Consider the following 26,328-nt stretch of genomic DNA (forward strand, 5'->3'; position numbering starts at 1 on the left):
TTTATTTATTATTTTACATACCTCAAAATAAAGAAAGTATTTATTGTGTAAATTACAAGGAAAGTGAAAAGAAACATTCTTATCTTCTAGCTAAAAAAAGTCGGAAATAAAATATTAACAAATACAAGGATTAATTAAGGGGAATTACAGCTTATTTGATATCAATATTAATTTACAAATGTAAATTATAATTTGTTACATTACGTAATGATTACGAATCGCATATACTACTACGAAATCTGGAGCGGAATATTAGTAAATCGTTCGAGATTAAGCCGTCATCATCCATCCGCTGAAAGGTAAATTACATCTTTTATATATATATATATATATTATATATATATATAATATATATATATTATAATATATAAGTCAACATTATTATTCTAAAATAATATCTAATAGGGATTTATTAACAACTCACACTCTGTAAAGATTAAGAATTTTTAATTAAGAAATTAAAACTTGAATTATTATTTTAAAAAGCTGAAAACAAAGTTGTAATACTTTCCTGGGATTGGTTATTTAGTCTTAAATAGTGAATAAATAATGATACTTGGAAAAGTTATCTACGATTACTTTTTAGGGACGGGGTATTTATGATGAGATTATAAAATTATCATTATACAAGTGTGTTAATAAACCAAAACAAGTTTAAAAAAAATTGATATTTTTTCTGTTTCTCTACCTTCAAAATCACCTTCCAAGAATTTTTTAAAATTTTTCTACATTTATTATGTTAAATGGAAGACTAAAAAAAATTTCACTGAAAAATGCAAAACCAGTTAAAAGTTACCTAAGATTTCTCTTTTGTGGGTAGCGGGGATGAATTATGATGAAGATTTATTGTAATAATTGTTTCCAAATATGATTTTTTTTATAATGACGGTAAAAAACAGAAAAAAATTGACAAACAACTTTAAGACATTTATTTTCCGCAATTTTTAGCCTAACCTATGATTCTGTGGTTATGAAGCTTTTTAAAATAACTGAATGTTTGTATTCATTAAAGATCAAACTAACTACTATTAATCTATTATGTGATACAACCAAAAACATTATCAATAAAAAAAATTATGAACAAATTTAATTTTGACTTACTTTGGGAATAAAAAACTAGTAAAAATGAAAATTTATTACAAAATTGAATACATACCAAAGGATACTCTAAATATAAGCAATATACATGTTATGTAAGTTTATTGTCTCTTGTAGATTGTAACATCATATAATGTAATATGATAAAAACGTTTATGCAATAAAATTTTCTTAACAAAATTTAATACTACAATTTAATTATATATAAATTACTTTTCAGGAAAATAAAGTAAATCAAGATGGCTTTGAAAAGTTATTTAACTCTGATGATGCGTCTACTTTTTGTTTCAGTGGTAAATATTAAATAATATATATATTTTTTTTTAGTTGTAAATTTATTTTAGAAATTAATTATTGTATACTTATACAATAATTATATACCCAATAATATGTTAGCCATCACGGATTTTTTCTTATTAGGAATATGGTCGACATTAATTTCATGGCATATATATATATATATATATATATTTTAGCAGTTTTGAACTACTGTTTATTTTGATTTAGAGAGAGAGATATTTAGTTTTTAAATAAAAGAAAATTTTATAAACAATTAAAAAGTAGATACAATTATAAATAAACCTCTCTTCCAGCACACACACACACACACACACACACACACACACAATTTTATTGACAAAAACAACAAAAATGTTTTGTTTCAACCATGGTTATTATTAAACCATCCATGAAAACTTATACATCAATTAATCTGATCACACACAAAGAGGTTAAAAATTGATTTTTCCATTAATGATCTCTTTATTATTAAAATTTTACATAATTTTAATTATGTTACACATTTTTTTATAATTATATAACTCAAATGAAATAAAATATAGATTTTGAAGTGTTATGCACAAAATTAGGTTCATAGAAGAATTCTGATATTTTTATTTTACATTATAAAGGTTAGATATTAAATAATAGTACACTGAATAATTATTATTGCAGGTTTTGGGTGCATCTACTGCACAGGAAAGTGAATTAAACAACGAACCATGGATGATAAGAGAACATCTTTTAGAAGAACCATATCCAGGTTACTCAAAACATATGTTTCCGTTATCAATGGTGAGTTATTAATAATTTATGTATCATTTTATTATTAATAATACTTTATTAAAAAAAAATCTACATTTTATACTATTATAGACTAATTTTATAAACCAAAAATATTTTGTCCTTGACTATTTTTTTATTATTAATCTATTTAGTAATTCTTATAGATACTGCTATGGAATGTAGCACTTTATAGTGGCAAATCATGACAGTATGAAAACCATAAATGCACAAAACTGGTTTTAAAAATTAATGCTGAATGATGTTTGTAGTTTGATAGAGTGGGAGAGAGGTTCATGGTTGTTTGGAAAAGAGATATTTTTAACTTGGAACAAAATCATTAAAAACGAAAGGCAAGATTGCGGACTATATATTAAGACAAGCGAATTAAAATTTTTTCTAGTAACAAAAAGGAAGATCAAATTTAGAAAATATAAAACAGATAAATAAAGATGTAAGTTGAATTTAAGAGCAGTAACACAGAACAGGGAAAAGGGCATCAAACCAGTCAAACAGCAAGTGATACAAAATCTTTGTTAGTTCAAAAATTAATAAATATACAAATGGAACCCACTGGGTTGGTCTAGTGGTGAACTCCTCTTTGCAAATCAGCTGATTTCAAAGTCGAGAGTTCTAAGGTTCAAATCCTAGTAAAGGCAGTTGTTACTTTTATATGAATTTGAACACTAGATCGTGGATACTGGTGTTATTTGGAGGTAGGGTTTCAATTAACCACATATCTCAGGAATGCATATCATCCTCATTCATCCTCTGAAGTAATACCTAACAGTGGTTCCAGAGGCTAAACAGAAAAAGAGAAATATATAAATGTAGAAAAATGCAGTTCCCTTCAGCAAGGTACTACATTTTTCATATTTTTGTTTGGGTGTTATTTTAGTAAAAATTTACAAAAATAATCTAATCTCCATAACAATGTAATATCATATTCAATAACTTTTTCTACATTTCACCATTTTTTTTTATTGTTATATTGTATTGTTATGATCAAACTCATTTTCAAGTAGCATCTCTCTTCATTGTGAAAATAGATGTTCTCTTACATAATACCTTTCTATAATGAAAATAACATTTTTGTAAAATTTAAAGTGTACCTTGACAAATAAATAAAATTAAGAAATGAAAATTCTTTGCTTTTTATATATAATTTAAGTCTCCCCTAAAATAAGAAATTTCTAATTAGAGTCAATTAAAGTCTAATTAGAGCTGTCAAGTATAACAATTTGTCAAGTACTGAAAAATTACTGAGTCAAATGTGTTCACTAATTATTTTTATAATTAATTAAAGGACCAAGTAAACAATTTAATAATTATTAAAACTCAAAATAATCTATATCTTTCAGAATAATTATTATTCAATCTAATATATTCAATAAGTACGATTTATTTAATATTATGTTTTTTTTTCAGGGTATAGAACCATCAAAACTTTACGAAATCCCAAGAAATAGTGATCGAATACGTATGGCAGTAGTACAGGACTATAATTCAGATACATCCAAAACAGAAAAAATTAGACCCAGCTATGCAAATCCACGAATTGTGAAGTGCTTCCCAAATATGAATTGTCCAAAATGGAATAAGCTAGCTTCTGAAGATCTTAATGCTCCAAAGATTATGCAATCACAAGATCGTCATAAACGTTTTGCATTAGGTGGTTTTGATAGTTATTATTGCAATCATGAACCATGCAACAGAGGGAGTGGAGGTGAACGTTTTCCACCCGGTGACCGATTTGGTCCTAGACCAAGTGATCGAAATCCATTTTCTAAGGTTTGTAATTATTGTTTTATTTAACATGAAATAAACACACCTTTATGTGACTGCAGGCATGCGTGAAATCTCACATGTAATTATTTATAGATTATGTTCATTTTATGTCTTATAAAAATGTTGTTACTATAAGAATGTTGTTACATCAAAAACCAAGGTCCTAATACTCCTTGGCAGGATATTCCACACCAAACTGTTTCACCAAGTTGGTGTGACTGAGTCCGAGAAAAATTTTGTCGATTCTTTGGATGCACAAATTTGTAAGCACAAATTTGCCCGCTGGGCAGAATATTTATTGATTATTTCATCACTACAAAAAAATAAGTTAGGATCTTGTTTGAATTTATTTATTGTTTATTTGGAAAACTGCATTCAGTAGGGATGATGATCTTGTAGAGACTATATGATAACAGCAGTGTACAAAATAAAAAATTTTCCTAGTATAGTATTCTTTGAAATGATCTAGTCCAGTTTTCAAACCCTGATTAACTAACTGTGAATCTTTTAGTTTATTTTCCTAATTTGTTGCAGTTGTAGGGGTACTTGGTTTTCAACATTTCAACAGCACATAAAAGGCTTTTTAAAATGCTTTCTTAAATTGTAGACTACATTAAACTAAGTGATAATTATTTATAAATAAATAATTTAGTCATTATTATTGCACTAAACTCACCTGATTACGGAATTTTCAAGGCTAAAATATATTCTTTTTTCATTAAAAATTATACAACAAAGGACAACAGTTCAACTTTAATACCAACAGAAGAACAAACAATAAAAATAAACAAAAGCTGGGCTGTGATCAGCGTTTTTAATAACTTGTAACATACTCCAAATAACGATTTAAGAAGTAAAAATACAGAATTAGAAAAATTTCACTGGTAAAATTAACAACAGTTTTAAAGCATGATTACCATTATCAAACTTCAAAGGGAAAGACTTTTAAGCCAAAAAGTTTATATAATAATGAAAAAAATGTATCTTGATTATGTTACATTAAAAAAATGTATTTTAGCCTCTTTAGATAAAAAAAAACTTAGCACTTGCTTTTTCTAAAAAAGTTTTTCTAAAAAAATTCATACATTTACTACCAGTACAGATTTTTTTGAACTCCGGTTAACAGAAACATACTTTTAATAATAATATTTTAAATGGAAGTTAAAATAAATTAAACAATTTGTAAAAAGAATATCTTATCATTGCTGGTAGTAGCAACCAAAGAAAATCTAATTCAGAAACCATCATGATAAATAATACACCAACCTTTGTTAAAATATTACTTTCTGGTTGGTGCTACAGTCAATGAAGGACCATAGTCAATCATACTTCATTCCTCTGAACATCCTGACTGTGCAAGTCTCCTTTATCTCTTCACTCCAATCCTCCAAAAAAACATCCAATCACCTCCCTCTTCTTCTTCTTCTTCTTCTTCTTCTTCTTCCATCCAATTTTCCAGCAAGTACTTTTATAACTGCAAAAATTCTTTTGATATGTCCAATTTTTTAGTTTGGTTCACCTGTTTGACAATATCAGTTTTTCCTAACACTTGTTACAACCCTTTACTAGTTTATTTTCCTTTCACACCTCCATAAGTAATGCTCATCATCTATGGTAGTCGCCCATGTTTCTGATTCATCACAGTTTTATATAATTTAATTTTAGAGTTTTTGCAGATGTTTTTAGCTCTCAAAATGTTTTATAACATTATAACATCTACTTCCAACAACAATCTTTTTCTTATGTCGATTTGGATTTTATTCTCCTAGGGAATAGTTGCACTGAGCTTCTTCAGTAAATTTCTTCTTCATTTTTTTTTTACTAAAATTCTTTAATAAATTTTTTACCCTCAAACAATTTCTCAACCGAAGTTAAATCTTGACCTCTTCTTACATCTGACTAACCTTCTCTGAAATATCATGTACTTTGTCTTCTTTATGTGAATGGTATTCCCATTTATTTTGCTGTCATTTCCACAGCACTAAATTCTTCTAATAATTCTCTTTACTAGGTAACAAAACTACATTATATGTTAAAGCTAATACCTGGATATTTCTATTAAAAATTATCCTTCCTAGGATAAGCCTAGCAATAGTTGCCTAACAATTTTCTCAAGAAAAAGTGAATAAAACCATTTACATCTCAGTCCCTCAAACTTTTTCCAGTATGAAACACCTTCTGCAATTCCCCCTCATCATTAATTCTGCATGTTTGTTTCTTGTGATGTTATTTTAGAAAGACTTTAAAATTTTATCAGTAACCCAAATTACTACATAAACTCCAGCAACTTTTCTCTATTAATGATGTTGTATGCCTATATAAAATCCATGTAGAGATGGTGAAGTACATGGTTATATTCTTAAATTTCTCAAGAATCTGCCTGATACACAAGATCTGGTTTAGTGTTGATCAGTATTTCCTGAATCCTCCGTAATACTTTCTGAGAATATTCTTACCAATGATTCCAGCTTTCTTGCCAATATCTTAACGCTTTATACACTTGTGCTCAAAAACAAGTTTGGCTGGAACAAATTATGATTTACAAAGATTCTTCTGATTTATAAACAATCTGATACCTGTAATTAGTTGGGCACAGCATCAAATTTTTTGTTAATTAAATTGAACGAGACAGTGTTCAACAATAAAGACTACCATACAGGATTCTGGACATCATTATAGTATTAAGTATTTTATTAAAAAATTACCATTATTGTAAAAATTAATTATTAATTTTTTTGAATGTTATTTAATCTAATTTACATTTTTATTTATTTTTGCATTTTTTAAATTTCCAGTCTTCCAGGAATTTTTAGAGGTATTGAAGAAGGAAAGATGCTACATTTGAACTAAATCTATCCCACAGATTCTGTAATCTACCATGTGCAACTTGTAATTAACTAGATAAAAAAATCAAGAAAACAAAATTAATGAAAAATTATTATTATTTATGTCTATAACTATTAATCTTATTTTTGACTTTTTTCTATTACTTATTTTCATAGATTTATTAATATTACTCATATAAAATTTATTTTACGATTTACTCTTGTGTTGTTATTAATTTAAACTAATATCAAATATCATCTAATGAACGTATATATTGCTTTAAAAAAAAATTTGACAACAAAAAATGAATTCTTGTACCAAAAAAGAGTATTGATATACATATAATAATTAATTGTTACTTGTTAAACAAATTTCTTCAGTCATAAAATTTCACTGTTTAAAAGACTTTTATCTTTGTATAGATTATGAATGTATTAAATAAATTATGTAAGTTTTTCACAATTATATTTTATTTTTATAAAATACATTTTAGCATTATAATTAACCTTTTTTTAATGTAATTCATTAAAGAAAACTTAAATAAAGTTATTAGAAAAATGACAGAAATTTTTGTTATTATTTTGAGATCAATGCATATATATATCATGAAAATCATGATTCAAAAAGAGTAATATACATTTAGGATGTTAACAACGCTTCATCTCATGTAACATTTAGGATGTCTAACCCTGCATATCGTGCAACAGAAATATGTAATACCAATGCAATAACATGCATAACACAAAATATATACTTTATCAAGTTATGTTTGAAAAATAAAGTACAATTTTAATTGAAAATTAAAAATAATGTAACATACTTCTGATTTATAGTATACGAAGTTTAAGTTATAATTTCAGAAGCTCTTTTCTAGTGATTCCTCTGTGAAGACAGTGAATATATAAATTACAGATTTAGGAAGTATGTAAACCAAACAAACATATTTGAAAGACATGAATAAAAGCCATGCTTTTATATGATGTGCATGAACACATTTTGTAAAATTTTAAGACTGAATTTCTGAATAAGTTCTTAAGAAATATGTAAAGAACATTTTAATTATCCTCGTCATCAGTTGCAAATCATATTTATATCTTGTGATTGCTTTAAAAAATGTAACACCAACGGTAAAATTTATCAGATTAAAAAAAAATCAGAGAAATCCATGAAGTTTTCTATTTTAGGAACATGTTCTCTAAATTTGTTGTAGAATGAAAAAAAGAAACTGCAACACGTATTCTTGATTATTTGAGTTTGTGCAGGGATGAATATTAAAGAAAACTTAAATGTAAAGTTAAGAAAAATATGAGAATATTTAAGAAAATAAAGGCAAAAAATCAGAGGCAAAGATTGTACCCGTTTATTAGAAAGAGAATAGAGAGCTAATAAGTGTAAGGAATATGAAAAATTCTTAGGAAACTTCAAGAGACTTATTGAATTTTTTCAAAAGGAGTTTAGATGGTATATTATCAACTTCTATTGTTTTATTCAATACTATAGAAAACAGTCTGAATTTTACAGAATTCTGAAAAAATTTAAGAAAGAACAAAAAAATCACAAATTGTTGATATTCATTGGACTTTTTATCTTACAAATTTTGTTATGTAATACTATCAAAAATTTATTAGATTGGTAACACATAATTTTTATCAAATCAAATAAACAGAAGCTGATAAATATGGATACTTCTGCCCATCAGTATGTGAATGTTGTTTAAATATGGTTTTAAACATCACATGTTATAAATTATCTAACTGGAAGAATTTGTGGAAAAGCAGAACGAGAAGCAGACGTTAAGACCAATTTGGTTAAGAAAACTTATGGGTATGCTGAAACCAGTTTTAGCCATTAGACCATTTTTCAAAAATTTTGAAGAAGATTAGTTTTATTTGAAGTGGTATTATTTGAAAAAGCATTTAATAATATAAAATAAATCAAAATAGCTCAGACTTTAAGAAATATACTTAATCTAGAAAATAAAGAGAGAAATGCACTTCACTCATTTGTGACCTCACACTAAAAGGTGAGTAAGGAACGCAAGCTGCAACGAAAGAAGGAGCCAAAAAAGAATTTAGCTTATCTCTTTTGGTTTTTGTAAGTTTATTAATCATATAATAACATAAGTAAAAGAAAAGTGCCAAAAAATCACAATGTGACATGATCAACATGACTGAAATTTTTCATCACTCCAAAATTAGTAGTTTTGAAAAAAGATAATAGAAAAAAAATCCCTTTCGGTACGCCAGAAGGCGGAGGTAGATTTCACCGATGCTAAGTAGAGGATAAAAAAGTTTCCATGTTAAAATTTTAAAAAATAAAAATTTATTCAATTCGACAATGGTCGCATGTGAAAAAAAGTTTCACATGTTTATTATATGACAAGTCCATCTTCTTGCAATTTTAGCAAAGTTTTCGTCATCCCTTACCGTAAGAGCTTGTGATATCAAAAATTGTTTCAAAGGTTTTAAGTAATGTTTAGAGAACTAACTGCCATTTTAAACCGATTCGATACTGTGCCTATTAAGGGAGGTTTGCTGGTTTTGTCTTCAAAACCCTATTTCTCACCCCTGGACCAATTGTTGGTGATATTAAAAAACTATACTTAAATATGTTTTAGGCCCTTATCTAAAGAATAGTACGAACTTTAAACGAATTTGATAATTTAATTAATAAGAAAGGTTTAGCGATATTTTGTTTTTTCGAAAAAGCTCCTCTCCATTTCCATTCACATGGTTCTTTTTTTGGCCGTTAACGAATTCGACCGAGATTTTGGTGACGAATTATTCTTAAGAAACAATTTGAAAGTGATTGCCGCAAATGGTGCAAAATTACGGCAGTTATCGTGCCTACAAGAAAGTGGAATATATATATATATATATATATATAAACTTATGTGGTGATGGTGGTTTTGGGGTCTAGGGGATGTGAAACGCAAACATGTGTCGAAACTTTCCGGAAGTCGAATTATGGTACCCATTACAATAGGTAGCTTTCTTATGAAATATATCTAAAAGAAGCTGTCAATTCAGTTGTAGTACTTTTCCGTCATGTGGTTAAACCGCGACCCATCAGACCGAATAACTTTTTTCCACTTTAAATATATTAATTTATTTAATTCTACCGTTCACCCGTGACGTCAGACGACTACAACAGCTGTACGTCAGTGCTAGTGCTACTTCTTTGAAATACATCTAGTGTTACATCTTTGAAATATTAACTAGATAAAATAAAATAAATAACTAATATTTAAAGTGTAAAAAAGAATTTGGTTAGCTAAACTGTGGAATTTCAAATTTCCTGGTCCAAATGGACGAGAGCAAAGGGAATTTCTCACAGGGAAAAAGGGACATTCGTAGATGGCAGACTGCGACACTAACACTCGTTGTGGGGGACAGGGGGTATTGACGGCAGTATGTCCACTTAGCCATTAGTTAAGAGTATTTTTTGGTGTGGGGGGGGTTTTGATTTCGCAACATTTTTTTTGCAAATACTGCTATTTGTTTTGATTGTTAGAAAATGTACCTTAGAAAAATATGACCTTCATAAAGCGAAATATTGAGAGACTGGGAGTGAACAGCCTTACCCCCTTGACCTTTTAAGTTGAAAATTTAAAGACATCAATGTCCGATATATATAGAAGTAATCAATGTTTTGTCAAAATCGGTCCAGAAGTTCTGGAGATATAAGGTGATTTAGATGGCGACACCGAACATACACACGTACATACGGACATTAACATTCGGAAAATTTCTATCCGGTATTTTGGGTTCCTTAGGTGTCAAAACATCAAGATCCGGAAAAAACCGCATATGCCCAAATTGGATCGATTAAAATACTTTCCCTTATAGAACTCTATAGTTCTATCTCTGCTATAGCGCAATCTAAAAGGGAAAGTAAAAGATAGCAACTACAAAAAAATATTTTTCTTTTTTACAATTTTAAGGCAGAAGACTTAAAATTGTAATAATTAAATGAAGACTTGGGTTGATAAGGGGTCACTGATCTTTCTAATACCACTAAGGATTTTGTGTCCTTGAAGAATGATACAGGTTGAAAAAAAAAGTTATCGAATATCCAAAAACAATTTTTTTTGTTAATTACGGGGATGAAGGAACGTAAGAGAAACTTAGTTAATAGAAAGTTAAAAATTTCCAATTAGGAAGCCTTTGGTAGAAAGGAGTTTTTTTTACACATTTCAAAAGATAACCCAATTTTATTGTACTATATGACTATACAAGTATAAGCCAATAGGACGCAGAAATTTAGTACGTTCTTGGAAAAGATGACAGATCAGCTTCTGTAATCGTAACGGGAGGAACCCAAAACATGAGGAAGAAGAAGAAGATATGATTATTATTCGTGAGGGGGTTAGGGAGGCATTAACACTTTCGAGGGCAAAAAAAGAATAAAATTAATTGTAGCTTTACAGATTAATTAAAAGATTGTTCCTTTTGATTTTCATTATCTTTTTGAAAAAAAAATCAATAACGTAGCAGGAAAGTGGTAGAAATTTATTAAACCTTGTGGTGAAATTCTGAAAAATTTAAACCAATTTTTTATATAAAAAATTTTATATTAAAAAATTATTACTAATAAACGATTCTAATACTAAACGATCCATATTTTAATTATCCTAAAATAATAGCCATTATTATTACAACTACTATTTTAATTTTTACTTAAAAAAGTAAAATGTCTGCTTTTATTTAATTATAGAAATTACCGGATTATTAACTGATTACAAAAACTTTTTTGAGCAGAGAAAATATTTTTTTAGTAGCAAGCAAGGTTATTTAGACATATTATCAGCAGATTTTTTGTTTTTCCTGGTAAAAACCCCTGGAAGATATTTATTAAAGTGATAACATTGAATAATTTACAGGTTTTTTTTTTATAACAGATCGAGTCTAACAAAGATTATTGGAGGTTGTATATCTATTGTAATCGTTTGACCTTCAACTCATATGTATACGTAATTTACATTATATGAAACGGTTCAAAAAATTTATTCTTATCAATGTATTTACAGTATGCACTTCGTATTTATTACAAAAAAAAATTAAAATACCACAACTGATGATGTAATAGTGCATCAATGAATAATATAGGAGATGGAAATTCCCTAACAATATTCGATTACAGGAAAACTGTGGTTGATTTGTATATATAATAAGAAGGGTTATGTACATTCAGTATCACTTCACGAAACAAGCTTTGCAGAGCATGTAAGTATTGAAAACGTTATTTTTTTAATAATAGTATATATTTTTACAATAATAAATATAAGTATTTTACAATAAAGCTCTTATTAATTAAAAAATAAGTTGATTTAATACTTATTATTAATACTCGTATTTCATTTATATTTTAAGTTATTATTTTATAATTAATATTAAGGATTAATTATAAAGATTATTTTCTATTAAATTGTCAATTATAAACATAAAAGACAACCTCTACCAATAATTTTAAAAACGAATTAATTTATTGATATATTAAATAATAATTTAATTTTTTTTTATCTGAAAAAATTGATTATAAAAAATGATAGAAAGTAAGAAAATGGTGGATTATTTGAAAGAAAAGTTGTATAAAATATTATTATTTCTTATATGATCCAAATGTCAAATAAATAATGAATTAAAAAAAAATTAACGTCCCCGTATTTAGTGCGAAGTCCAGGGTTCGAATCCTGGGGACACGGCTTCTTGTCACACGCTAACAATTTCCACCAGGCTAATGACCATAGCAGTTGATGCCCGCACTTTCATAACATTTATTAATTATTTAATAAAAATGTTATACAAAAATCATTTTTAAATCTACCAAATTCATCTTTTATAGAAAATTTTTATTTTTACATTGTTAAATAAATAACTGATTAATTTTTATCAAAATAATTTATTTTTTGCTCTAGCTTAGAAATTTATTTATTGGTCTAAATGACTGCTAATTTTACAGAATATAATTAAATTTAGAATTAAGCCCTTATATAGAACAGAACTGAATTTTTCTTTGGATAAAAATTAATAAGTTAATTATTTTACAACAAAAATATATAAAAAAATTATATTACATTTTAAAAATATTGTTGGTAGGGTAAATTTAAATACAACATTTTTATCAAATTGAAATATAGTTATATAAATTACTAATGAATAGAAATAATTAAAATTGCTATTTATATTTTTAAAAAAAATTATGCATATATCAGATGTCTTATTTTTATAATATAAAATCTTGAAAAAAAAATTACCTGAAATATAATTTTTTATTTTTATACAACTGTAAAAACGTATGAAATTTAATTATTAACTCGTTAAGAAAAAAATGAAATTGTAATGATAAGGTATTTAATAAAATCTACTTTTTTTATCATCAGTCATTTGACTGGTTTGATGCAGCTCTCCAAGATTCCCTATCTAGTGCCAGTCGTTTCATTTCGGTATACCCCCTACATCATACATCCCTAACAATCTGTTTTACATATTCCATATGTTGTCTGTCTGCAAAACCTTTCCTATCTACCTGTCTCTCCAATATCAAAGCGACTATTCCAGGATACCTTAAGATGTGCCCTATAAGTCTGTCTTTTCTTTCAGCTATATTTTTCCAAATGTTTCTTCTTCATCGATTTGCCACAACACCTCTACATCACTTTATCCATCCACCTGGTCTTTAACATTCTTCTATAGCAGCACGTTTCAAAAGTTTCGAATCATTTCTTCTCAGGTACTCTGACCATCCAAGTTTCACTTCCATATAAAGCTACACTCCAAACATATACTTTCAAAAATGCTTTCCTTATGTTAAAATTTATTTTTGATATTAACAAATTGTATTTTTGACTGAAAGCTTGTTTCGCATGTGTTATTCGGCATTTTATATAGCTCCTGTTTGTCCATCTTTAGTAATACTACTTCCCAAATAACAAAATTCTTTTACCTCCAGAGTCTTCTACTATTATATTCAGTGATCCATCTACTTTATTTCTACTACAAGTTACAATTACAACTACAATTTCTACTACTTTCATTATTTTCGTTTTCTTCTTGTTTATTTTCACGTGGTAGTTCTTGCGAAGAATTTCCATCTATGCCATTCATTGTTTCTTCTAATCTTTTTACTCTCGGCTAGAATTACAATATCATCAGAAAATCGTAGTATCTTTATCTTTTCACCTTACTATTACTCCGGATTTAAATAGTTCTTTAACATCATTAAGTGCTAGTTCTATGTAAAGATTAAAAAGTAAAGAGGACAGGGAACATCCTTGTCAAACTTCCTTTTTCATTACTCTTTCTTTCTTATGTTCTTTGATTATTACCACTGCAGTTTGGTTCCTGTAAATGTTAGCAATTGTTTTTCTATCTCTACTTGAAATCTAACTTTTTAAAACTGCTGAACATTTTATTCCAGTCTACATTATCAAATGTCTTTTCTAAGTCTATAAATGCCATGTATGTTGGTTTGTTTTTCTTTAATCTTTCTCCTACTATTAATCTGAGCGCTAAAATTGCTTCACTTGTCCCTATACTTTTCCTGAAACCAAACTGGTCTACTCCTAACACTTCTTCCACTCTCCTCTCAATCCTTTACAGAATTCTAGTTAAGTTTTCTGATGCATGAGTAGTTAAACTAATTGTTCTGTATTCTTCACATTTATCTGCCCCTGCTTTCTTTGGTATCATGACTATAACACTTTTTTTTAAGTCTGACGGAACTTCCCCTTTTTCGTAAATATTACATACCAGTTTGTATAATCTATTTATGGCTTCCTCACCCGTACTGCACAGTAATTCTGAAGGTATCCTGTCTACCCCAGGAGTCTTTCTGCCATTCATATCCTTTAATGCTGTATTAAATTTAGATCTCAGTATTGTACCTCTCTTTTCATCCTCTTCGACTTCCTATTCCTCCACATTAACACCAGTTTCTAATTTATTTTCTCCTTTAAACTCTTCAGTATATTCCACCCACTTATCAACCTTTTCTTTAGTATTATATATCGGTGTACCATCTTTATTTAACGCATTATTAGATTCTGACTTATGCACCGCACTTTAACTTTCCTGTATGCTCCTTCTATTTTATCAATGATCAACATTTCTCTTTCCACCTCTGAACACTTTTTTAAACCACTTTTCATACGCTAATTTGCATTTCCTGTTTACAGTATTTCTTAATTGTTGATAGTTTCTTTTAGCTTTTTCATCACTAGCATTCTTGTACGTCCTACGTTCATCCATCAGCTGCAATATATCTTCTGATATCCAAGGTTTTCTACTAGTTCTCTTTGTTCTGCCTAAGTTCGTTTCTGCTGATTTAAGAATTTCCTTTTTAACATTCTCCCAGTCTTCTTCTAAATTTTCAACATTATTTTTTTTACTCAAACCTCTTGCGATGTCCTCCTCAAAAATCTTCTTTATCATCTCTTCCTCAAGCTTCTCTAAATTCCCCCGATAAAATTCCGCTTCCATCTAAATTCCTAATTAAATGTCAATAAAATCTATTGACATTTAATTATTTAAATACCAATTACATGTTTTATGTAAACGCCAAATAACTTAATACAAATATCAACCGGCGTTTATTTAAGCGTTAAAATTCAGTTAAAATTGAACTAACATTTATCAAAAATCGTGTGGTATTAATAAGAAAACACGATATATCTAATTAGAAAACCATCTGTAAGGAATAAATTATAAACAAAAAAAAAAAAAATTATGTTTTTTTTCTATTTAAATTTATTTATATGTTTCAATTCTTTCCAGAAAAAAAGACAAAATGAAAACGTCATCAGTTAGCGGTACGTTAGTTTTTACGTTATGCATTGTGTTTACTCGTGCATCGTCATTGATGGAGGAGGTAAGTTTATTTCTTTATTAAAAATATTTTAATTTTTATATATTACTATTTTATGTATTAATTGTTATATTAATCGATTATTAAACTGAGTGGTAATAAAGATTTAAAGCATGGAGTGTAAATAATCTATCAATGATACACACATTCGGACAAATAAAAATATCGTATTTTTATTAAAAGTTCTTTTTTATTTGTGGATCATAGAAAAGAATAATAGAAAATACGAAAGTTGTTACATTTATATAATTTGGTTTTTCTAAAATATTTGTGTAGTAACCCGTTTGGATAATCGAAATATAGATATAAGTCAAGAGTTCCAAGTGAATGACGGAAATAATAAGGGAATATAAACAGAATTTGGCAGATAAACAGGAATATAAATAGATTGGTTAGAGCATATCAACAGGATGGAAGGCAGTAGGCTCTTATAAGAACATTGAACTATAACCCAGAGGTAGATGAGATCGGAGTCGGCCCAGAAAAAGATAGGTGGAAGACTTTATGATGCTGAAACAGAATTTGGATCCTAATCTATGATAGCTGAAGAATAAGAAGAAGAACATTTATGCACTAAAAACATATCTGAAGGAGTAAATTAAACATTAATGGTAACAGAAAATGTGTATTTGAGTATTTCGAAACGAATTAATATTTAAATAACCAATTTATTTTTTTTTAAATTCTAATGCAATTTATTTACGTTAATTAATTTAATCTTTACATATTAATTTAATTTATGAATATAAATTTAAATTATTTATTACATTATTTATATTACAATTTTTTTTTCAAAATTCACTAACCTCTGTTTACATAATGTAACGTAAAAAATACTCACTTCCAAAATGAGATCAATATCCTAAGAGAAATTGTGACATGAAAGAAATTAAGCTCACATCTGTGGGTTAAAGGGATTACGTATTGGTAATAAAGCTGATATACATTTATTTTCATATTCTTACCAATAAAAAAGAAAAGTTTTTATTTTTTTATTGTTATTTTATTATTTCTCTAAATAAGCTCAAACCTTAAGTGAAAATATGATATGAAATAATTGAAAAATGACAGATTGTTTTTGTTTTCGGGCTATTTATTTATTTTACTAATTCGGGGGGGACTTTGCAATTATATTTTCAGTAAAGCTTATTTGCTGGAACAAATATAGAAGTAGAGTTTTAATTTTGATGCTAAATTCTTCTTTTTGTATTATTGAGAAATTAAAATTTCGAAATTAAAAATAATATGAACTTTATACAATATCTTTTTATTAATTTTTACAGGATGACCCAGAATTATTGAGAGATGATAGTGGATTATTGGAGAGAATACCGAGAGATGTGAAGTCTATATTTCCGGGAAACCCCAGAATACCGCCTCCAACGGTAGTCTGCTTTAGAGAACCCTGCAATATACCTGAAGAATTCCAAGGCCCAACACAACAAAGGCATCGTAGATCAACAGCGACAGAACCTAATGAGGTAAAAATAAATTCTCTTAATTTTTTATATTATTCATAAAAAAATGTATAAACCATTTATATTTTCTTGAATTTCTCGCATAATATTCGTGAAAAATTGAGTAAACCAATTTCGTAATTTATTGAATTGTTTACATAACAATTCACTAAATAAAACTGACCTTTGAGGCTAGTTACGTCTCGAAATTTCATGCGGAGGTCCCGGGTTCGAATTCCGGTCAGGCGTGGCATCTATTCAAACGCTACCAATTTCCAACGGGCTAATGATCAGAACTGTTGTTGTCCGTTCTTTCATAACAAAAAAATTCACTAAATAAAACAACATTCACGAATATTATAACAATTCAAAGATTGATTATTATTTTATATATATATATATATATATATATATATATATATGTAAAAAATCCCTATTATAATTGTTTCGTTCCGTCATAATGCCTTAAATTCCATACAATTAAAAGATGTTCTAATTTTCTAAACATACTAGTATATAGTTTTTTTACAAGTACATTTATTTTCTTTGGAAATGATCTGGATGTTACCGGACAACTTTTCGTATCTTATTTATTTCGTTTATCTTTAAAACTTTAAATAAATAATAAAAATTCAATGCCTTTGTTAATCTAAGATTGACATCTAGAGTTCATTATTATTTTATCGGTTACAATACATTACCTAAATTTTACTTTTGTTTACTTTATGATGAGAACATTGTTAAAAATTGTTGTAAACACATTCCAATTAATCTGTACTTAATGTGTTCCTCTCTTAACTTAGCTCCGATTTCAACCAAATAAAAAATTCATCACGAAATTTTAATATCATGATTTTTACCTAATAACTGTTATTTCGGCCAGAAGTTTCTTTTCCTTTTTTGTTTTCTTATTACTTCATTCTTCTAAATATTAAAATGCAATGGGGATAGCCAATATCCTTGTTTCATTACTTTCTGTACTGCAGATTTTATTTTCTTATTCTTTGCTCCATATTAAACTGCTATTTTTATAAGTAATAAATACATAATTTTTCTCTATATTTTAATTCTATTCCAGGTTATGGATGTAACAAGAAAATTAAATCTATTTCCAAAACGGTTAATGAATAATAATTATGTTTATAATGAAAGATCCTAAGTAAAGTAAGACAAACAATAAATAACGAAATAAATTGCTAAAACCAAAAACTAAAATCAGTATTCTAACCTAATTAGATTTGTTTGTTAATGGGTATTTTGAACTAAATAAAATAATCTTGTTTTAAATAAGTTAAAACAAAGCAGGGTCAATTAGGATGGCTATTTGTTAAGACATGGAGGGTTGACTAAAACGATATTAGAAACTATAATTTAAGAAAGAATGCTAGAGAAGGACCGAAGCTCAGACGTACACATGAGTTTATGAAAGGGACTCCTAGAGGTAGTTAAAGGGATGATTTTCTGAAAATCGGAAAGACTGGATAAAATGCAATCCAATACTAGGATTTCCAACAAAAGAAGAAGAAAAAAGTATCAAAATTTATTATTTTTTTTCCTTATTTTCTTTCTATTCTTTCATTAAAGATATTATGAGTAACAATTTTTATTACAAAATTCAAACATTTCTATAAAATATAATAATGCATTTTAACAGTACCACTTTTTAAATAAATCAGTTAAAGTAAGGTTTAATTAATAATATATCTTAATTATCCTCTATAAGTTTATCTAATTATATGATTATTTGATTACAGGAAACGAGAATTCGTAGATCAGCGAAGTTTGATGATAAAGGATTCAGCGCGTTCACCCCAGAAAGCAATACTAGAGGAATGCTTTACGGTACCAAATCATTTGGACCCAACAGTCATGGAGGTTGGGTAGGTACAGCAAAAGTTGAACACGACTTTTGGAAATCAAGTGATGGAAACCAAAGGGTAACAGGATATATAAAACAAGATAGAGTATTAGGAGGTAAATTTGACGGCTTTAAGGATACTAGTGGCGGAATTGGTTACGTCCACAGATTCCGTAGATCTCCAAAATTTGATGATAAAGGATTCAGCGCGTTCACCCCAGAAAGCAATACTAGAGGAATGCTTTACGGTACCAAATCATTTGGACCCAACAGTCATGGAGGTTGGGTAGGTACAGCAAAAGTTGAACACGACTTTTGGAAATCAAGTGATGGAAACCAAAGGGTAACAGGATATATAAAACAAGATAGAGTATTAGGAGGTAAATTTGACGGCTTTAAGGATACTAGTGGCGGAATTGGTTACGTCCACAGATTCCGTAGATCTCCAAAATTTGATGATAAAGGATTCAGCGCGTTCACCCCAGAAAGCAATACTAGAGGAATGCTTTACGGTACCAAATCATTTGGACCCAACAGTCATGGAGGTTGGGTAGGTACAGCAAAAGTTGAACACGACTTTTGGAAATCAAGTGATGGAAACCAAAGGGTAACAGGATATATAAAACAAGATAGAGTATTAGGAGGTAGATTTGACGGATTTAAGGATACTAGTGGCGGAATTGGTTATTCCCACAGATTCCGTAGATCACCTTATCCAGAAGAAAGTAATACAAGAGGAATGATTCACAGTACAAAATCATTCGGACCTAACAGTCATGGAGGATGGCAAAGTACCGCTAAGGTTGAACACGACATATGGAAATCAAAGGATGGAAACCAAAAAGTGAGCGGGTACATACGACATGACAGAATTGACGGCGGTAGATTTGATGGTTTTAAAAATACCAAAGCTGGAATAGGTTACAGCCGTAGTTTTAAGTAATTGATTTAAAATTATGTGGAATATAAAGCTATTTGGTCAGTATTTTTTTTTTTATTAAATTTATTTAATGCAAGTTAATGAGTTAATTCCAGTTAGTAGTTCTTGTTAGTTTTCAAATTTCTTTAAAATTTACCGTTACTTTTCCGTAATAGTAGAATACAATTTACAAAATAATGTAAACTTAATTTAACTGCGTAATATTTATATGTATTTATTTAACATGTGTACGCTAGGAATCAGTCATTAATAATATAGTTGTATGAAAAATTAGTCTTATTCGTTTTAGGTTGTTAATACTCGCATTTTATTATTTTTGTTTTTTTTTTTTTACATAAAATGTGTAATATTTTTATCTATTTTTAGGTAAGTTTTTATAAATCTAAGAAGTAAATGTCTCGATATTTTTGCCAGTTGTTTTGTTAAAAATTTGTTTCATATGTTACAATTAAAAAAGCAAATTCTTTTTTTTATTGTCACAAAAAAAAGTCCAGATAAATATTTCAGTTAAAATTGATTTTTAAATTTTATTTATTTAATTTTTAAATATTTATGTTTTAATTTTTGTATTGAAGTGGAACTTAGACCAGGATCATGGAAATTTCACATAAATATCTTTTCAAAATTAGAGTAGAAAAAATAGACGCTTGAAGTTATGATTTTTATTTATTTTTATCAATGAAAAATTTAATACTCACTTTTGTTAACAAGAGACTAACTAACCTGTGGGTTTGTTATTGTAAGATAAATAAAAAGGTTTCAAAAACCTTTCTTAATTTACAATCTGCAACGTTGGAAAAAATGTAACACGAATATTTTAATTTATTATTGAACTTAGTCAATAAAATAATTACTTTTTGGATTTCAATAAAAGTTAAAAAAAAATAATATTATCGTTTTTTTGTATAAAAATTAAAAAAGGCAAAAAGTTTTCTTTTCAATCTTTGTTTAATGGTAATATATTTAAATAAAAATTTAATTTTGAATTTAATCAAAATTAAATTTTTAATACTAGAATATAATCAAGTACTGCTTATTATACTGAATTAAGTTAACAATGTATAAATACAGCTAGTTACAAAATATTTTTAATGAGTAAAGATTATTCATGTTTTAAAATTTATTTAAAAATTAACTGTTTTATGTTGAGTAAAGATTATTCATGTTTTAAAATTTATTTAAAAATTAACTGTTTTATGTTGATAAAAAATGTATTAAATTCTGAAATTTAAGTTTTTATAATACTTTATATATGTACATATTTACTTCTACCTAAGTTATTGTTGTTATTATTATTATTATTATTAATGATGTAATTTAACTGAAAAACTTTGTATTTTTGCAAGGTGTTTAGTATATAAGTATTTTTTTTAATTAATAAAACATTATTTTTTTATAACTTTTGTCATCCTTTAACCTACTCCACGTTGTAGCAAAAAATTAAATTATTAATTCATGATTTTATTAATAAATTTTTATCTCTGTTGGAAAAATAAAATTATTTTAGTTATTGAGATTACTCTACATGTAGCCTAGACGGTATCTGTTTTAAAATGGGCATATTTAGAATTTTTCTATATAACTGTTAATTTTTGCTTTAATGCGTCCGGTATATCACCAGACATGATTATTTCTTTATGTGCCAGCTGAAAAAAATGTGCTTAAATTTTTATTAAACAAAATGTAAAAAAATCGCAATAATATCCAGCTTTTTTCTCCTATTTCTCTAGATAACTCGATAACTGTTAATTTTAGAGAAAAGATCGACAAATGAAAAAGTTTTATTATTAAATTTTACACACAATATCATCATCGGTTGTAAATCGAAAAATACATTATTATTGATGTAAAAATAACAATAATTGTCAAAAAATTAAAAAATAATAATACAAGTTCTTTGGGGAATTATTTTCGAGTACTTATATTATACATAGGACCTTCAGATTTTGCCTCAAATAACCTTTTGATATGATAAAGCAACACGGAAAATTTCAACAAAATCGGTCTGATAGTTTTTGCACAATAATTTTGCAATCCATATTTAAAGAAAAAAAAAAGTGATTTTTCCAAATTGTGTAGAGCCTGAAATGAAGTCTCTAGATACTTGAAAATTTAATTATATAATAAAGAGAATCCCAATTTTCTTAATGAATTTGTAAAAATTTAAATTGGTTTAAAAAATTCCCTATAGAGCATAGGGAATTTTTTAAACATGCAATTTTTTTTTCTTATAAACAAATTTAATATCTTCACGTATTATAATCTAAATAACTTTAAAAAGCACAGCTTAAAGTACTCGAAAAGGCGCTTTTTTAAAGAAAAAACTCGATTCGTTAATTATCTCCGGAGATATTACCGATCAAAGTTGAACGCTATTGTGCTACTTTTAGAATAAATTATTATCAATAAATTAATAGACCAATATTTAGCAATAATTCACGTTAGCCAGTATATTTCAATTTATCAGCTTACCAAGACATCGATTTAAAAAAAAAAAACAATAATTTTGTTTGTTTAATTCAAATTTTGTTAAAATTGCACTAAATCCACAATGTTCAAGGTAAAATTCTTTTAATATAACCTTTATATATATATATATATATATATGCATATAAAGACAAGATTAAAGAACTTTTAACTAAAAAAAAAAACGTTACACGCTAAGTAAGCATTATATAATAAAGTAAGCATTTTATATATATAATAACATCCCCGTCGCTGCTTCGGCCGCTCTATATGGTTACTTGAGTTTCCTTTGCAGTCAATCTCTTTTTATTTAATTAAGTAACCGAAGGCTGGTGCAGCCAGTCGCGTCATTTATACAGTAACAGCGGCAGTGGCCGTGTTGGTTTAGTCGCCGTCAGTGCTATTCACCGTCGCACTACTTAAAATATAGAAATTTAAAAAACCTGAAAATAATTTTGAGATATTTATCTGACGAATATTTGCAAGTACAAATTTACTGAATCATTTGTCTAGTTAGTCGAAAATGGGAAAAATTTAAAATTATTGTTCAAAATTCTTTTATCTTTCTTCACCTTTTTCAAAGTGAGATTTCAGAAAATCTAGGAATTGGTTTTTAGATATTCACATGAAGATTACATACCCCAAAAATCAAGTTGATATTTTAATTTTTTAGAGGAAAAAATGAGAAGTTCAAAAAACATATAGTAAATCACGTTGTTACTCCGTTTCAACTAACTCGAAACCTTTAAAAAAAAAACTTTTCGTAATGTACCTTTTCTTAATGTAAAAACGTTTCTTAATGTACACCGTAAGAAGAACTTATGTACAAATTTTCAATTTATCTTCAGTAGTTTTTACTCAGCACTGATTTTGAATGACTCATGACATGTTATTTTGTATATATATATATGAAAATTCTATAAAAAAAATATATATTTTTACTAATTCTGGAAAAAATACCTCATTATAAATAAAATATATTTCTTATTATAATTTACTGTATAATTAATACAGTTTTAAAAAAAGGAAGCAAAATGCAATACCAAAGTAATGCTTGTACGCCATAAAATTACATATACACATTTTTTAGCTGTACTTTATTTAAACTTATATAATTTAAAAGTGAGATACGATTCTCCAATTCTTTAATAGTGGACAATTACACAATTGCTGAAATATTAGTTTTTATTAACATCAAATATTTATACAATTATTAATTCAAAATCTTACATGAAATATTAGGATAGAGTAAAAGTTCCTTTATTACTCGTATTACTAGATCAGTATTATTCGTATCTTCGTGAGTTGCTGATTAACAAAAGTTTTAGATTTCTGGTGTGTCGTATAAATAAAAGTTAATAATTAAACTACTCCGTTTAGTGAACTCTTATATACTGGTTACAAATATTAATTTCGACCTTACGGTGTATTCAGTTTGTATTTTATTATTGGATTATCTGGTGAATAATCAAAAATGAAAAAGAAACAATCATACAGGAAAAAGAAAGATAACATGAAGAAATATATCTCAAAAAAAACGACAAGAAGATGAATATGAAGAGGAAAAAATGTTAAGAACAAGGCACTAATAAAAAAGTTTATCATCTTCTTTTAAAGATGATGAATATAAAGAGGAAGAAAACGTTAAGACCAAGGAAAGAATAAAAACATTAAGAGAGGATGATGAAGATAAAGAGAGAGAAAATCTGAAAACTAGAGAAGGTTTACACAATTAAGATCAGAAGAATTATATCAAACCAACGAGCGATTAAATGATTGGCAACAAAAAACAAATAAATGAAATGATGGTCAACTCCGACTTAGGGAGAATTTTGTACGACAATATCGGAGGATTGTATAAATTAAAGTTCCAATTACCAACAATTTTAGAAATATATATCCGAGTACTTTCGGAGCTTTTACTCCATCATCAGTGATTTCCTATTAGACGTTAATTCAAAATCAAATGTATAATCATATTTAAATTAAAAATTGTTACATTCGTAATAGTCGGTCGTCAAGAAATCAAATTAATTTGTACGTCAATTGATGATATATATAATCTATAGATAATAATCGTAAACATCTTACGAACATGACGTTACAGTCTTATTGACGTATAAATTAATTTTATTTCTTGACGACCGACTGTTATGATTTTGGTAACAATTTTTACCAAAAATAATACAATTCTAACTTATAATTTTCAATTAATATTAAATAATAAGATGTTTCACCAATTCTATTACATATACACATAAGTAATAATGCCTATTAAATTACATATACCACATTTTTAAAAGTATATAAAATTTTATTTCACTAATAGCTTCTGATTTTTTTCATATATTTCTTTTTAATTGTTATTTTTAAATTATTACTTATTGTAAATTTTTTTTACAACCACGAGCTAATAACTATTAAGAAATCAATATATTTAAATTAAAAAAAAGTTAAAAAAAAAGGAATGAAGTCTGATTCGAACCGATGTGCCTTCCCTTGTAAGATCCAATTTAATTAATCAAAATTTATTTGGCTATAACTCTGGAACCAATGAAAATAAGTAGTACTTATGTATGTCGTTGAAAAGCTCTCAATGAGGAGGGCTTATTACTGTAGTACACAAAGTCCAAAATTGGATTGTAGGCTTTTTTGGACACTTTTGGTCTACTCGATTGCAATCAAAAGGGAAAGTGCACTACTAGATGTTACAACATCCCTAAATCCAAAATTTCCATCCTACGGCTAATCATTTCTGAGTTATGCGAGATTCATACGTACGTACAGACGTCACGCCGAAACTAGTCAAAATGGATTCAGGGGTGGTCAAAATGGTTATTTCTGTTGAACTCTGAAAACCGAAATTTTTCGCGATCACAACTTCCTTTACTTCGTACAAGGAAGTAAAAAGTATTTTATTTAATCAAAAAATGCTTCTAACTCATGCTATTAATGTATACTTTTATTTTTTCGGTTCTATTTACAAAGCTGCTCCTGCAGGAACAAAGGGAATAGCGACAGAAGAAAATTATCCGGTATCGGCTTTTTTATTGTAAATCATTAAAGTGAATAAATAATCTTATTATATCAGATTTATATATATATATTTACAAATTTCTACAAAGAATCAAATGTTACAATTTTTTATCCGTCTTTACATAAATATATATAAAATAAAATTTTGTTTAATCCCTTCTCGTTTCAATATTATATAATTAATGCAAATGATACAATAAGTAAATTTCAAATCATTGTAAGATTAACTTTAAACAAAGACTTGGTCAATATATTTTTTTATTAGTTCTTATAGTAGTTGGATCTAACATCTTTTTTATATAAGTGCAATTCATAAATTCTCTTTCATATAGATCTCACTGTACGTAAATAAAAAGATTATAAAAAAAAACGTAAGATGTAAGTTCGAATACCATTATGTAATTAATCCCTAACGATAAGATTTGAGGTTCTTTTGTAATTTCGATGTTCGAACTACTAATTGTTTTGAGATACTTGTTTGTCCCAAATGCTGTTGGATTCAGGTCATAAAAAAGTCAATATAACCTCAAATTGAGATTATTTTGCCTGTTGCCGACATAAAATTGAGTGTAACTCAGGAACGACTCGACCAATTTTCAATAAATATTAACATGCACAATTTCAGATACATTACTATAAAATATATACATTTTTAATGATATTGATGTAGGAGTTTTGAAGGTTTTTGAGCCACAAGAAATTATACGAGAATGGTATTTTCGTAATCCTCATACTTAAAAATATAAAATTTATTTTCATCACCCAATCCTTCCATTCGACCGAAAAAAATACCTTAAGTTGAGGTTATTTTGTCAGTTGACGACCTTAAATTGAGCAAAACTCAGGAATGACTCAACCAATCTTCATCAAATTTTCACATGCACAACTTCAGATACACTACTAGATAGAGCACATCTAAATTTTAATGAAAT

The 26,328-nt window shown here is 27.4% G+C and overlaps 3 protein-coding genes across 3 annotated transcripts in view; all 3 read left to right on the top strand.

Annotated features, from left to right (window-relative positions):
• Positions 1-26,328, top strand: part of LOC142329438 (uncharacterized) — a 68,387-nt gene that overhangs the window by 14,493 nt on the left and 27,566 nt on the right. The window lies entirely within an intron of this gene.
• Positions 180-6,991, top strand: LOC142329440 (uncharacterized). The gene is made up of 5 exons (XM_075374076.1): positions 180-299; positions 1,319-1,391; positions 2,053-2,172; positions 3,589-3,951; positions 6,744-6,991. The coding sequence occupies exons 2-5, from the start codon at positions 1,338-1,340 to the stop codon at positions 6,759-6,761; spliced, it is 555 nt and encodes a 184-aa protein (XP_075230191.1). The 5' UTR covers positions 180-299; positions 1,319-1,337; the 3' UTR covers positions 6,762-6,991.
• LOC142329439 (uncharacterized) lies at positions 11,927-21,293 on the top strand. The gene is made up of 4 exons (XM_075374075.1): positions 11,927-11,999; positions 15,549-15,642; positions 16,923-17,120; positions 18,851-21,293. The coding sequence occupies exons 1-4, from the start codon at positions 11,956-11,958 to the stop codon at positions 19,895-19,897; spliced, it is 1,383 nt and encodes a 460-aa protein (XP_075230190.1). The 5' UTR covers positions 11,927-11,955; the 3' UTR covers positions 19,898-21,293.

Source organism: Lycorma delicatula, chromosome 8, assembly GCF_047948215.1.
Source record: "Lycorma delicatula isolate Av1 chromosome 8, ASM4794821v1, whole genome shotgun sequence".
Classification (NCBI taxonomy): domain Eukaryota; kingdom Metazoa; phylum Arthropoda; class Insecta; order Hemiptera; family Fulgoridae; genus Lycorma; species Lycorma delicatula.

Excerpts from the sequence above, each read along its gene's own strand:
- LOC142329440 (XM_075374076.1), top strand. The coding sequence starts at position 1,338 with ATGGCTTTGAAAAGTTATTTAACTCTGATGATGCGTCTACTTTTTGTT. Across the intron at positions 1,392-2,052 it reads GTCTACTTTTTGTTTCAGTG|GTTTTGGGTGCATCTACTGC; the intron begins GTAAATATTAAA and ends TTATTATTGCAG. Across the intron at positions 2,173-3,588 it reads ATATGTTTCCGTTATCAATG|GGTATAGAACCATCAAAACT; the intron begins GTGAGTTATTAA and ends TTTTTTTTTCAG.
- LOC142329439 (XM_075374075.1), top strand. The coding sequence starts at position 11,956 with ATGTACATTCAGTATCACTTCACGAAACAAGCTTTGCAGAGCAT. Across the intron at positions 12,000-15,548 it reads AAACAAGCTTTGCAGAGCAT|AAAAAAAGACAAAATGAAAA; the intron begins GTAAGTATTGAA and ends AATTCTTTCCAG. Across the intron at positions 15,643-16,922 it reads CATCGTCATTGATGGAGGAG|GATGACCCAGAATTATTGAG; the intron begins GTAAGTTTATTT and ends TAATTTTTACAG.